Source organism: Schistocerca cancellata, chromosome 5 (assembly GCF_023864275.1).
Source record: "Schistocerca cancellata isolate TAMUIC-IGC-003103 chromosome 5, iqSchCanc2.1, whole genome shotgun sequence".
Taxonomy (NCBI): Eukaryota; Metazoa; Arthropoda; class Insecta; order Orthoptera; family Acrididae; genus Schistocerca; species Schistocerca cancellata.
In genome coordinates this window covers 739199814-739213899 of record NC_064630.1, presented here as the reverse complement: position 1 = coordinate 739213899, position 14086 = coordinate 739199814, and the positions used below count along the sequence as shown (strand labels likewise).

The following is a 14086-nucleotide window of genomic DNA, read 5'->3' as shown; positions in this document are numbered from 1 at the left end:
CCCACCAACCAAACAGAGCAGTCACAGCTTGCGCTGCATGTTGCCACGCATTGTCTTGCAAAATGATGGGTGGGTTGCATAGAAAGTGTCACTGCTTCTTTCAAAAAGCAGGTGATGGTTGCATTCACTTCAGAACTGTTCCAGAGATTTGACAGGGTATACTATGCCTTCCACATCACTGTCAATGGGTTCTACACACCGCTTGTGACTACTGTGAAGAACAGTAACAGGTGCAAACATGTAATTCTTTTGTATCGGTTGTGAATAAATAGTTGCCATTATTTAAGTTCCAACCCTTGTACATTTAGGGCAGAGAATGTTTATATTAAGATAAAATATAAGGGTTGAACAAAAATACGGAAATATGACATGCTTGAACTTGGCAGATGTTAGTGAAGCCTCCACGTTGCACTGTAGTATTTAACCACAAATAGCAACTGTGCTATGTCCTCAATATGCTGCAAGTGTCAGTCAGTGTCAGAACAGTGTTCTGTGTGGCTGTCAGGGCATTATACCGGAGCAAAGTGGATTCAAACAAGGGAAAATTGTTGGTGCTTCTGAAACCAAGGGAGCCAAAGTGTTTGGCATTCCAAGAGGCAATGTATCAAAGATTTGTACCGCATATAGGGAAAGCAGAAAAAATCATCCTCTAAGCCACAACATGGACTAAAGTGTCTCCTGAGTGATGATGATGGACACTCACTGATGAGGTTTGGGACAAAATAAAAGGATGTCAGCTGCAGAAGTCACTGCGGAACTGAATGTCACATTCAGGAACTCTGCCAGTAGCCAAACAATATGAAGGGAACTTCATAAGAAAAGAATTGTAGGGTGAGCTAGAATTCCAAAACCACTCATCAGTGAGGCAAATATCCATAACAGGAAAATGTGGTGTCGAATTTATAAAACATGAACAAAAGAGCAATAGAAGAATGCCATTTGGTTGAATGAGTCTTGTTTCACACTGTTTCCAGTTTATGGACGTGTTTACATCCGAAGAGGGAAACATGGAGGAAGTTCGGTGATGATTTTGGCTGCCCATGTTATGGTATTTCAATGCCCCCCATGGTTACTCTGCAAGGTTGCGTAACTGTCAAGGTCTATGTGCCTATTTTGGCCAATCATGTCCATCCCATGGTACAACATTGGTTTCCCAATGGTGATTGGTGATGCTGTGTTCTGAGATGAGGGGCCACTCCCCTGGCTATCAGTCACCAAATCTCAATATTACTGAGCCTTTGTGAGACATGATCGCTATCCACCACCATCATCATTACTAGACGTGATCACTACCCATCACCAAACATGCCATTATTAATCAGGAAGAGTGGTGTCAGATTCCTTTGAAAACCATACAGGTCCTGAATTTACCCATTCTGAGTCCTCTGGAAGCTGTTTTGAATGTCTACGGTTTTCTATACTATATTAGGCACGAGAATGTTTCGTGTTTTTTGTGTTTCCATAAAAACTTCGTACTCCTGTGTGTAAGTTAAAAATTTGCAAGAAGTTTATATCTTCGTTAATATAAAGGAGTGGGTCTGTGAAACTAGGCGAATCTTTTTGAAACATCCTATATTATGGGTCCTTTGAGTCTTTCGCGGTGACATGCTTCAATAAAATCTTCTCAGTTTGTAAGCCGCATCACTTCAGTTAAAACACTCAAGACTTCAATAGCTGTCTCTGCCATCATCATCAGGAGCTGAAATCACTGACTGCCATGGCTGGCACGGTGTTCCACTTACACAGATGCAATGACAGCGTCCGGAATCTTGACAGCCAATAAAGGAAATGCCAGGGTGGCCCTGAATACCGGAGAATACCACTTGAAGACGCTGCATTTATAAGGAGATGATACGTATTAGCAGCTTAGATGATACATATTGGGACCTTAGATGTGATCCAACACAGACAATTATCAGAAAGATAAGAAAGTTAATAATGGAATCCAGTATGCCAGAAGATGTGACAAAGAAATTAATTCCATGTGCCGCCAGACCTCCCCAGCTTTATAGATTGACGAAGACACACATGGTAAATGTTCCTTTGAGATCTGTTGTTAGTGAGATCGGTTCACACACCTACAAATTGGCAAAAATTTTTGGCAGGGTTATAGCATCCAAATTGGGACACTGAAAACATCACACTGTTAAGTTGCCGTCATTTGTTGACGCTCTCAGGAAAATAAACATAGGTCAAAACGAAATAATGGTTAGAAGAATGTGTGTCACTTTTTACGGGAGTGCCAGTACAAGACCTGCTGGCTGATTTGACCCAAAAGTTTCCACCTGTTGCACCATGCGTTAATGACAATGTACTTTCTGTATCACAATGAATATTATGAGATGACAAGTGGCACAGCCATGAGATCCCCACTGTTTTTGGCTGTAACAAACTTTTTCATGGAACACTTTGAGCAGCAAGCTCTGAACTCGGGTGTGGGGTTGCGTCCATGTTGCTTCCTACAGCACATTGATAACACCTTCTCGGTATGGCCTCATGGTGAAAATACACTGCAGCAGTTCATTGACCACATGAACAGTGTCCATCTAAATATTAATGCCGATTGGATAGGAATGTCAAGCTTCTGCTCTTGGATGTTTTAGTTGAGCAGAAGGCCAGCTTGGTCATACAGTGTACAGGAAATCTATGTACACTCACCGGTACTTAAAAGTCAACAGCTGTCACCACCCTGTACACAAGAAAGCGGTACTGAATAAGTTAGTACGAAGGGCAAAGATTATTTCTGATGACGACCATCCAGCATTTGAAGCGCATGTTCAGGGAAAATGGTTACAGCAAGAGAGGAATCACTAAAGCTTTCAAGTGCCACTGATTTAAGATGTCTCGTGAATAGGAAGAGGCCAAGTCAGCTGCATTCCTTCCATAGTGTGGACCAACTACTAGCAAGACAGGATGCTTGCTGAAGAGACACAGACAGAGACCGGTGCTCTGGAGCATCTCCAACATAAGAGATGCTATGAGAGAGAGAGAGAGAGAGAGAGAGAGAGAGAGAGAGAGAGAGAGAGAGAAAGTTTTGGCTCAAACACCATCATATTGGGATTCTGTTAACACATAAGCAACCGAAACTAGAACAAACAGCAAGTGAGCTTTCCACATTAAGTGAAAGTAAAGATGAAGACTTGACACTTGTAGGGATGCAGGAGCGGCAGTTTCAAATGTGGTGCCAGCTACCTACTCCATGTGACATCAATCAGGGAGGATGGAGCCACTAGGAGCTGCAGAACTTGTCTTCTGCATACACACCACTCTGGCCCTCCCTGGAAGGTTCTAGGCACTACTATCACATCTATGTAAGTAAAACAGTGTGCCAGCCATGGCAGTCAGTGATTCCAACTCCTGATGACGATGGCAGAGACAGCTATCAAAAGCTCGAGTGTTTTATTTGACAAGGCTTGTAAACCGAGACGATTTTATTCGACCCTATACAATGACATGATAAAAATGGTACAGTCTGGAATAATTATCTGATTTCCAAGATCAAATAGATCTGTCTGGTTGGGTTGCTAATGTGTGTCTGAATAGAGAACTGATGATTAAAAAACGGGCTGTTAGACCAACACACAGCCTGTGTCACAGGACACATGAATTTTTTCCTCTTCAAAATAAACTTCCCATTGTGTACTCTTTGCATCTATATAATGAGCGAGATAGCAAAAGATATTTAACTATTGCAAAATGTAAAACTTCAACAAAGAAATAAGTTCAGCTACTGCAGACTGTGAACAAAAGAAAAGGTAATGGAAAACCTTTAACAGGGACTTATTCAAAACACAATTAAAATAAGGTCTCATAAATAAATGTATGTTAATACTGAAAGAATTCTAAGCTCTTGAGAATTTTAACTATATGAGACAATTACTGATTGACAGAAGTAGTAAATTACTGTAAGACAAAAATATTTTGTAATTAAGCACAAAAACAACTTCCTATTGATATTCCGCCTGTTTTGACAAAATCCATTAATATCAATGGTATTCTGTATGAACCTCTAGATGAACATGAGAACTGAAATTTTCAACACACGACTACATGCAAAAGGAGATAAAAATACGGAAAGAAATTTTAACTTTATGTCTGTATGCAAACAACTGCGGTGCAGTGACAATGGACAGTTGTGAACTGACCATAAAAGAAGATACAGAACATTTCTTTAAAAATAAATTACATGACACTCACAGACTTGCTTCTGAAACTAGTTTTTTCACCCTTAATAGCTCAATTTCTCATGAAATGTTTATGAGAATTATACAGCTACACACAGTTTTTCTAAAATTATCTTGTGTTCATGGCTATCACTCTGTTCATTCACATTATTGTTGGACATGAGTTTTCACTAGCACTAGCAATCAGAGTAATTCACTCTTGATGATCAACGCATTACCCAGTACCCAAGAAAATTATCAGATACTGGTACACAATATATAGCTTATCTGTAATGCACATCATGCACATTTCATCATGCCACAAACTAATGAAGAAAACAGTTCACATCCTATAATGAAAATATTTCAATACAATGATTTCCAACAATCATTATACAAGTAACTTCAGATTCTCTCTCTACACAACACTCTACAAATCAAATGTACATCCATTCAATACATACTAACCTAAGGAGGTACTCAGGATCATTTCTTCTTAAAAAACCCTGTTCAAATAAAGTGAAAAACCAAATAAAAATATATCATAAATCAAAAGTGGGCGCTACTTAATCAATATTATCTGAATACTACAAGGGAAATAATAATAATATACACTAAAATTATTCTAACAAAAATGCTAAAATACTACATATACATACATTAATCAGTATGGCAAGTTTTCTCATAAAGTACATCCTGTACGTACAATGCAATTTAAATAAATCACAGATCATTGCTTTTTTATTTTGAAATTTCCTTAACATATGTGTATGTTTAGATTCTTGATCAAATCTTTCACGAGCATCTGTGACTGCAATATATTTAACAAATGTATGAATGATATATCTGTGGTATGAAAAATATTTAATTTTTTAAAAAAAATTGTGCATGTTGCAATTTGGAAAAGTTATGTCAAAATATTTGTAATTACACTCACCACAAGTTAACAAGCACAACATGAAATTAAAAAAAAATAAAAATAAGAAATAAATAAAAAATGGGAGAAACCTTGCCATACCTCCTACATGCAGCTGTACTGGGTATTCTCATCTACAGGTTGGATGCAGGTGGTAAAATGTTCCTGGAACAAATAAAATGCTAGCTTTCAGCATGACATCAGAGACTGGCTTTAAATAACACATCCATGGAGAACCTCAATTTCATCTTTGGGGAGGAATGTGGTGGACGAGTCGCCAGCCGGGGACTATCATATGGTGGGCCGAGACCCAGGCCCAAGAGCCGGCCTGCCACAGGTGGAGAGGCAATTGTCCCTGGGCCTGGTGTTGACAGTGGGTACTTCTCCACCTGGAGGGCACTCAATACTACTGCCTCACGATGATGGTACCTGTGGAAATGCTTTCATACTCATTTTGGATTGCAATGTTATGCTCAAAGAAACATTAAAGCACCTGAAAAAAATACACACTCATTAAGTATCATAATGATGGCCACCAACACTGTGACAAAGAATTTTTGGTTGCAGTTCAGTTCATATACACATTATGAACACATACAAAATTAAATGCACAAAAATATCTACATTTCATAACAACATAATCATTGAGACAGCCTCTTGGCTTGCAAACACCTCTTCCTCAATAAGCTGTGTACTGTACTATGTCGAGATGATCCATTACTTAACCAGATTCTCTTTTAAAAAATGTACAGCTAAATATTTCCTTGAGACAATTCTAAGGCCTTTGTCATGCAATTGTTTTGTTAATGGCTTCCTGAATGTGTCTAAAGTGAAAACTAGTAGAAAATTAGTTAACTACTGTTGTAGATAAATTAGACTTACACTAGAAACAATATTGATGACACTTGTTTGCAGATGTGATCTGTGAGTAACAAACTATTAAATAAAATTATTATTAGACAAGTTTGCTCTTTTCTATTTACTGTCCCCAGAAATAAATCTCCTCTAGCTGCTTTCAACTCCAAAGAATAATGCTCAGAAAAAAGGGAAGCAGCAATGTGATCACATGCGGAAATTTATTTTATTCAGTCATACTGTGAAACTTCAGAAATCACATTTAGTGTTATTAATAGCCTAGAAGTGATATCTTTTTTCTAAAATTTTGAACCTTTTAGAAGTTAAAATTAGAACAACAATAATATTAAATTTACATTATTTATATACATTTATCTCGTGTTAAAGAAAAATGTTTGGTTAGGCCACAATGTAGCATTACAAAGTAAATTGCTTTGAGTATAGCTTTTATAGTTGTTCTCATTATACTTTAGTCATTATGTTTATGAAACGAGCAGCAATGCCCCTCTGTATTTTTTCCATTAATCAATAAACACGATAAGAGTGGGGTGCCAATCTGACAGTAAAAAACACATGGTTTTAGACAGGATTTACAGTTACACATACACTTGATTGTGAGGGTTCATACTTCCTGCCAGTTAGTTAATGAAATTCTACTTCATGCACATTATGTACGAAACTGAAGAGAGCAACCCATCAAACAGCGTCAATTACGTCAGTGCTTCCCTCTTGCTTTTCCATCTTCATAGAAGCTCTCCTGGATATCTTGCTGCACAAGAACACTTGGAAGCACTTCTTCAGTATATTATATTGAATCATTGTCTTGTTTCTCGCAAAATGACAGTACAAATTTGGTTGTATTTGGTGAAAAGCTTTCTCCAAAAACTATGAATCACAAACAAGATGGTAATTCATGCAAATAACTTAGTTCTATAATTTCATCCATGAACAGAAAGAGATTCATTGTACTATATCCATTCCTAAAGGCAACTTAGTTCTTTTGCTTCATTAAACCCATGTTTGTTTCTATGTGACTGGGAATACATTTAGTGACTATCTATTACATTGTGGAGAAGAGGCTGCTAGAAACAGTGTTTTTTTTTCTTTCTTGTAAAATAAAACAAATGCAGCATTGTTCCAGTTTCGAGGAATTGTCTGCAGAGAAAGACATTCTGTACATAATTTTTAAAATTACTTTTGTATTACTGTTCTTTCAGTTTCAATTATTTGTATTGAAATACCATCACATCCTTCCTTCACACTTCCAATAGCTTTAAATATCTTATCTAGTATTACTCCAGAATAACAACAATATTATGAGAATAACAGATTGCTGGTCACCATATTGAGATGTTGAGTTGCAGACAAAACGACTGCTATACATTTCGGCTTCTTCTGAATTAGAAAAAACACACACATTCACACGAGCACAACTCATCACATACATGACCACTGTCTCTGCCCATTGCATATACACAGCTGTGACCACAGCAGCCAGGCAGTGTTCGTGTGAATGTTTTCTACTTCAGAAGAAAGCCTTTTGGCCGAAAGCTAAACTGTATAGCAGTTCTTTCATTCTGCCCATCTGTAACTCAATGTCTCTTCTATATGGTGAGTAGCAATCTATCCTTTTTATTATTTTTTTGTTATTCCATTCTGGACTGTCAATTGTTGCAGTACTTCTGAATAGCACTTGCTTATGATCTACCTAGATTTCTGATTAATCTCTTGAATTATACAAAGAGAAAAAAATCAAGTGTTTGTTTATACATAGAAATTTTGGAAAGCTTGTACAGTTTCCTCTATGTTTCCCGTTTGGAAGATAGGAGATGAGGTATTGGTGGAAGTAAAGCTGTGAGAGCTCAGTTTTTACAGCACCTGCCTGCAAAAGGCAAAGGGGCAAAGGTCCCAGGTCCGAGATCAGGTCCAGCATACAGTTTTAGCCTACCAGAAGTTTCCTCTATATTGTTTATTACTGTGCCACCTGTAATTTTATGTGACACAATGTGATGTCTGCATAACCTATGTTCCTAATAAAGGAAGCCGCAAAGGTAATCATTCATCATGTGGCTGATGCATTGAATGGTCAACAGGCACATAATTGAGACCAAAAACATTGCTGAGCTTTCAGACTGTGTGTTACTTTTGGGCTAACTACCAACATTATCACCCAACCATCCCTAGTTACCTTCCATTAACTCCATTCCTTCAACATAGCCTCATCTTCTGGCTGGTTACTATGCTTCCACAGAAGGAATCTCAGCTCCTGTTGACGAACACCCCCAACCCACTGCCTGAAACCTAACTTGCTGTACCAAGGCCACAAATCATAGCCCTCACTGCCACTTAGCATCCTCATCTCATTAGCACCTTGACGCCACTTCCCTATACTCCTCAAACTCTCATCAACTGGGGACTCCAAACCCACTAACTTACTACGCCTGACCAAATACATATATAATATATGCATATAATCCCCACTGTTCTGTCCACAGATGAGCCTGTAGAGCCTGGCAGAATGCTGTGGCATAAATCAGCCAATGGCATCACCTGGATGCAGTGTGGAGGGGCATGTGGTCAGCACACCACTGCATTGTGTGGGAAGCTACGTGGAGCCATTACTACTTGGTCAAGCAGCTCCTAAATTGGCATCACGAGCCTCAGTGGTTCCCACACCAATCCTCCCAACAAGGAAAAAATCCCTGGCAGTACCAGGAATCAAATGTGAGTTCTCTGCATGGCAGCCACCTACACTGATCACTTGACTATGGAGACCGACAACCAACTAAATCCTTACCCATAACTATACTCCTTTGAGGGAAAACTATACAAACTAATCACTAACCATAGGCACCCATATGACAACCTCATATGCCAACGTGTTTATGACTATCTAGATGAAGCCTTCCTAGCTGTTCCTAAACACTTTATATGGTTCAGGTACAATGACAATATGTTCATGATCTGGACCCAGAGCCTAGACACTTCATCCTCATCTCCCCCCCCCCCCCCCTCCAAGTCTCAACACGACCTTTTCTTACCAATTTCTCATTGTCCTCCTCAGCCCACTGTACTATTTTCCTGGATGCTGGGCTCCCCTGCTCTGCTGGCTCCCTAAAAAATCTCTGTCCATATCAAGCCTACCAGACAAACACTACCTTCAACTCTAATAGCTGCCACCCCTTCCACACAAAGTCTCTGGCAAGCTGTGGAAGGCACATCTCAAATGTAGTGACAAGCAACCTCTTTGGGCAGTGTGCTGAAGGTTTTTCTAAGGCCCTCACAGACAGGGACTACTCTCCAAATCCATCCTGCAAATAATCTTCTATGCTCTATCCACACATGCCTCTTAATTCTCCAACCATCCCTGTAACTATTCCTAAATCATTATGCATCACCCAAGATTGGAACAACAAACACATCCTTCACCAGGACAAAGGCACCACTACTTCCATTGTACTCTCAAATAAAATAACAACTTTCCCAAAATTCTTTTGGCATCTTTCGAAATGGTATTCTGGCACAATGTTTCAACAAAGATTCTCATCACTAGTACACTCAGGAGAGTCTGTATTCATACACCGTTTCAACAATTTTTCTATTCAGCATCTTCAGGAGATGTGCTGAATTCCTGCAGGAAGCAATCTTTCATACTGTTTGGACCACACACGTTGTTGTTGTTGTTGTTGTTGTTGTTGTTGTGGTGGTAGGAGGTCCAAGTGTCACATCCTGATTCTCCTTCTCCATTATGTCCACCATCTTTAATACATAATTTCTATACATTGTTGAAAACAGAATTTTGGCTAAGTATCAGATGCTTAAGAGAAGCTGTAATTTTTGTTCATCCTTATTGGGCTTGGTCTCATTCCCTCCACAATTGTTTAATATTATGAGGATATTTGAGTGTTTTCAGAAATTCTCAGAAAATCACTTGACTCGATGCAAATGTACCTTATGGCATAAGATTTCACTTCTTCAATAAAATACTTCCAAAGCCACCAATTTCGTGGTTTCATCTTTTCTAATCACTAAAGTAGCTGTGTCACAGAGTGCCTTTCTTTGACAGTGAATATGCTGTTTCCTGAGAGTATTTGATGACTTGATATTTCATTGTAAAATATTCCCACTTATATGCGAGTTCAACACTTTGCCCCTCCTCTCTTTTGATAAGACTGACTGTTTTGCTGCACTACCTAAAAAGTTTCACATTGTCCTTTCACTGAATATGTTTGAGTTTGAAGGTTATACTGCACTCTTATGAAGTACGGGAAAGTACACATACATCTGTGTTCTAGTGAAGTAAAAAGGTACAAATAATAACTTACTTGATAAGCAATGCCCGAATGTGTGTTTCACTGACAGTTGGAAACATAGCACTGATTTTTGTAACAGCAATTTCAGTGTCATTTGCTGATGGTGCTGTAGCTGTTGCACTCCGTGCAGGAGATGAATATGGTGTTCCAAAGCCAGGTCGTCCAGCAACAGGGCTTGGTCGCATGTTTGTTAGGTCCTGCCACAACACAATAAACCTATACTTTTCTTGTGAAACACTATAAAAATGTAATTTTTAATGCTACTGCTAACTGATGCCTCTGTGCCTTTGTGTGTGTGTGGGGGGGGGGGGGGGGTATTTTTGCGAAAGAATAAACCACCATTTGATCTTTAAGGCATCTGTTAGTCTTGTTTAACTGCTTTGTTGGACTTCCTTAACAAGTATGATGTGTTAATGGTCTAACAACTTTTGACATTGTACTTGCTAATGGTATAAAAGCCGAAATCTAGATAGTACAGAAGATAAAAACTGTAATGCAGAGTCAAATGGTGGTTTGCTCTTTCAAAAAATATTGCATGGCTATGGATCAACACCACAGAAAACTTTTTTGAGAGTGGTTAGTTGAGTAAAATGAACAGAATGACAACACAGTAAAAAACAAAGTATGAGCAAATGGTGTAAACGGTACTAGTATTGTTACAATTAGGAACATGGGTAACAGAGAGCAATTCAATGGAAGAATAATTATTCACAAAATTGAAATTAAGCCAACTACCATTTTACAGATTTACACTTCCATATCAAAAGCTGATATGGATGGCGGTGGTGGTGGTGTAAAGTAGAGAGGAAGTAGATGATGACACTCAGGACTTGATAAAATATGTACATTTAGGGGGGTGAAAATGGAATAGTTTTGGGTGATTTGAGCACCACAGCAGCAGGGGAGGAAAAAAACTGCACAATTACTGAATAATATGGCGTGGGCTAAAGAAACAACAGAGCAGAAACATTTCTGGAATGATATGAAAAATTGCAACTGACTGCAGCGAATGCTTCTAAGATTACAAGAGAAGAAGGGATACATGGAAAAGACCATGACAAACATGAAAATGTAACTAAATCACAGTTAAACAAAAATTTATGGTACTGCACTGCCTATCCAGGCATGAACAACGATTCAGATCACAGACTTCTAGTGGTGAACAGAAAACTGAAATTTAAAAACACAGAGAAAAAGTGAGAATAAAAAGGCAATAATATTCTAAGAAATTAATTAAAACTGTGGAACAGTGGAATTTCTTTGTTTAATTCATTGGCCTGGACAAAAAAGTCTACTCTGTAACATTCTTAATTAATTTTTAGAGAGTTAAAAAGAATAGAAGTGGGACATAATAATGAAAGAAACAATTAGAAACAGAAAGCACCACCTATATAACAAAAAAGAGCCACAGATACAACTCCATAGAAAAGGCTCACAAAAAATTTAGAGCATATTAGTGTGAGCAAGCTCGTGTGTGTGTGTGGGGGGGGGGGGTTTGTGTGTGTGTACTGTTTTTGCAGAAGATATGAAATGGTAGGATTATGATGAAAACTGCTTTGACAATTTAACAGAAGATAAGGGGGTTTATATGGAAGGAATCACTAATGTAGCCATGGGTTAACAGAGCACAGAATGACTGAAGCAGAAACAAATCAGCAAGAGTCATTGCGATAAACCCACAGTTACTAAAATCATTGGAGTTGTGTAAGAACTAATATCCAAAATCTAAAGGAAGTGTCTTTTGAGGTTCGCTATACAACCTTCTCGGCACTTCTTGCTTGTAAATAACAGGTCAGAAAAGTACACACATGTACATGGGCTTTCAGTTTATTGTTACTGCTATTTAACCTGGTTTTCAAACAAATCAATGGAAACTTCAACTACAAAGAAACTGTGAATGTAGTGGACAACCTATTTAGTGGGTTACATAATTTAGGTTGACAATATATTTTGGCAAAGTAAGTGTGACAGAACAGCAGAGGGTGAACAGTAGCTTACGTAACATTGAAAGATGTAGTTAAAGAAGTGAAGAAAGTTCACCTCCTCAGGGAGTGAGAATGAGAACACACAATATAAGCAATGCAAGGCAAATTTAAGAAACAGATTGGTGCTAACAAAAAAAAAAGGATTCTCCAAAAAAAAGTACTGTACTCATATTTAATATTGGCACAGAACACACTTAAAATATTCATCCTGACATATGCAATAATAATGTAATTGTCCTAGAACATGGAAGAAACAATAGAGCGAAGCAGTTATGATTGCACAGAAAAAGAGTAATGAAAGTATTTACATTTCATATTTCAAATTATCAAACGTAAGATGTTAATACCAATTAATTAATTTTCATACAACACATATTTGCTGAAAACTGTTAGAAATTAATATAAGTAAAAGCCATGCAATATTATTACTATCGATTCAGATCTACAGATGAAAACCATTATTACTTCTAAACAAGCTTCTGACTATCATAGCTCCTACAAAAGGTACATAATAAAATCAGTTTCTCTACTACTGAATTGAATGTTTACAGCTAGAAATGTTAATGGAATTTACGAAAATAGTATCAAGTTAAAAGTAAGGTACGAGTACTTAATTAAATATGCAACCAAGTTCTCCACAAGCCAGTAGTGTAAGTAAACATGTAATTGCACATGAATCAAACTGTATATGAACAGAGTCAAACAATGTCAACATTTAGGGTAGAAAACCATCAATCTAAAGCTACTATCATAAAACTGAAAGAAAAAAATAACTCTGTCATGTTTATTTTTTTAATTTTGCTGTGCTGACAGAGTAAATTATATTTATCAAGGTCTGAAAGATTGTATTAAAGAGTTAACTGAATCAGAATTATAGTAGGAAAGTTCTCATAAAACATGAATACTTTAGGAATAAAGGAGACCTCTTACCAAAAAGCAGAAACATTGAGTTGTCAACAGGCACATACAAAAGTTTGTGGCAGGAACTCTTTCTCGAGATAGAGAACATGCGTTCTCAAAAGCACACACACACACACACACACACACACACACACACACACACACACGGCATTAAGACCTAGACACATCCACCTGTGCAACACCACAAGTAATACAGGATGTTCAAGCACACGTTCAATCATTTTCCAAACATTAAAAAGCTACTTGATAAATGGTTGCCATTCACTACCCAGATTGAATACTGATACAAAATAATTTCTTTCAAATCTGAATTTGTTGAATGAATGGAACACTATGGCCACAGAAGGAATGACAAAATCAACTTCAATTGCTTGCACGCAAACATATCTACAGAGATGAAATAACTATTATTTCAACTATTTAACTGATAACCAGTGCAAATCATCAAAATGAGATCATATCACTCCTCCTAATAGAAGAACTTGACCATTCTCTAACTTCAGAATGTCCTTCATGTATTTTACATACTTTACTATTTGTTAAAGACATACAAAAACACATATTTCACAAAAGTAAATTACAGATGCATTCAGAACTGGGGCTCTTTTACCAAGCAAGAGGGAGAAAACGTTACAAACTGCATGAAGGAATCTTTGCAATTTGAAAGAGTGTTTCTCTCAACTCTTGTATGTATGCTATCGTGTAGACAGACTATCTTTGTCTGGATACAGCTCCATACTGAATATTTTTCCTTGTTACCCATTTCAAAAGTACAAAAAATAAGATAATGTCTGGCCAGCACTTATCTTCAGAAGGCAAAATTCCAGTACTACCAAAAGACACATACACAACATTAGGAGGGACAAATGCAAACATTCTTGGCTTGGAGAACTGAAAGCTCTTCCTCAGGGAAAATGGGAGTATGCCTGTAAT

The 14086-nt window shown here is 37.7% G+C and overlaps 1 protein-coding gene across 2 annotated transcripts in view; it reads right to left on the bottom strand.

Annotated features, from left to right (window-relative positions):
* Window positions 1–14086, bottom strand: part of LOC126187315 (uncharacterized) — a 187787-nt gene that overhangs the window by 59244 nt on the left and 114457 nt on the right. The window contains exons 3-4 of one of the 2 annotated variants that reach the window (XM_049928318.1): window positions 10260–10444; window positions 5317–5508 (exon numbers count right to left, since the gene is read on the bottom strand). In XM_049928318.1, coding sequence (XP_049784275.1) covers window positions 5317–5508; window positions 10260–10444 — 377 coding nt within the window. The remainder of the gene's footprint in view (window positions 1–5316; window positions 5509–10259; window positions 10445–14086) is intronic. The other variant, XM_049928319.1, reaches the window with a different exon arrangement.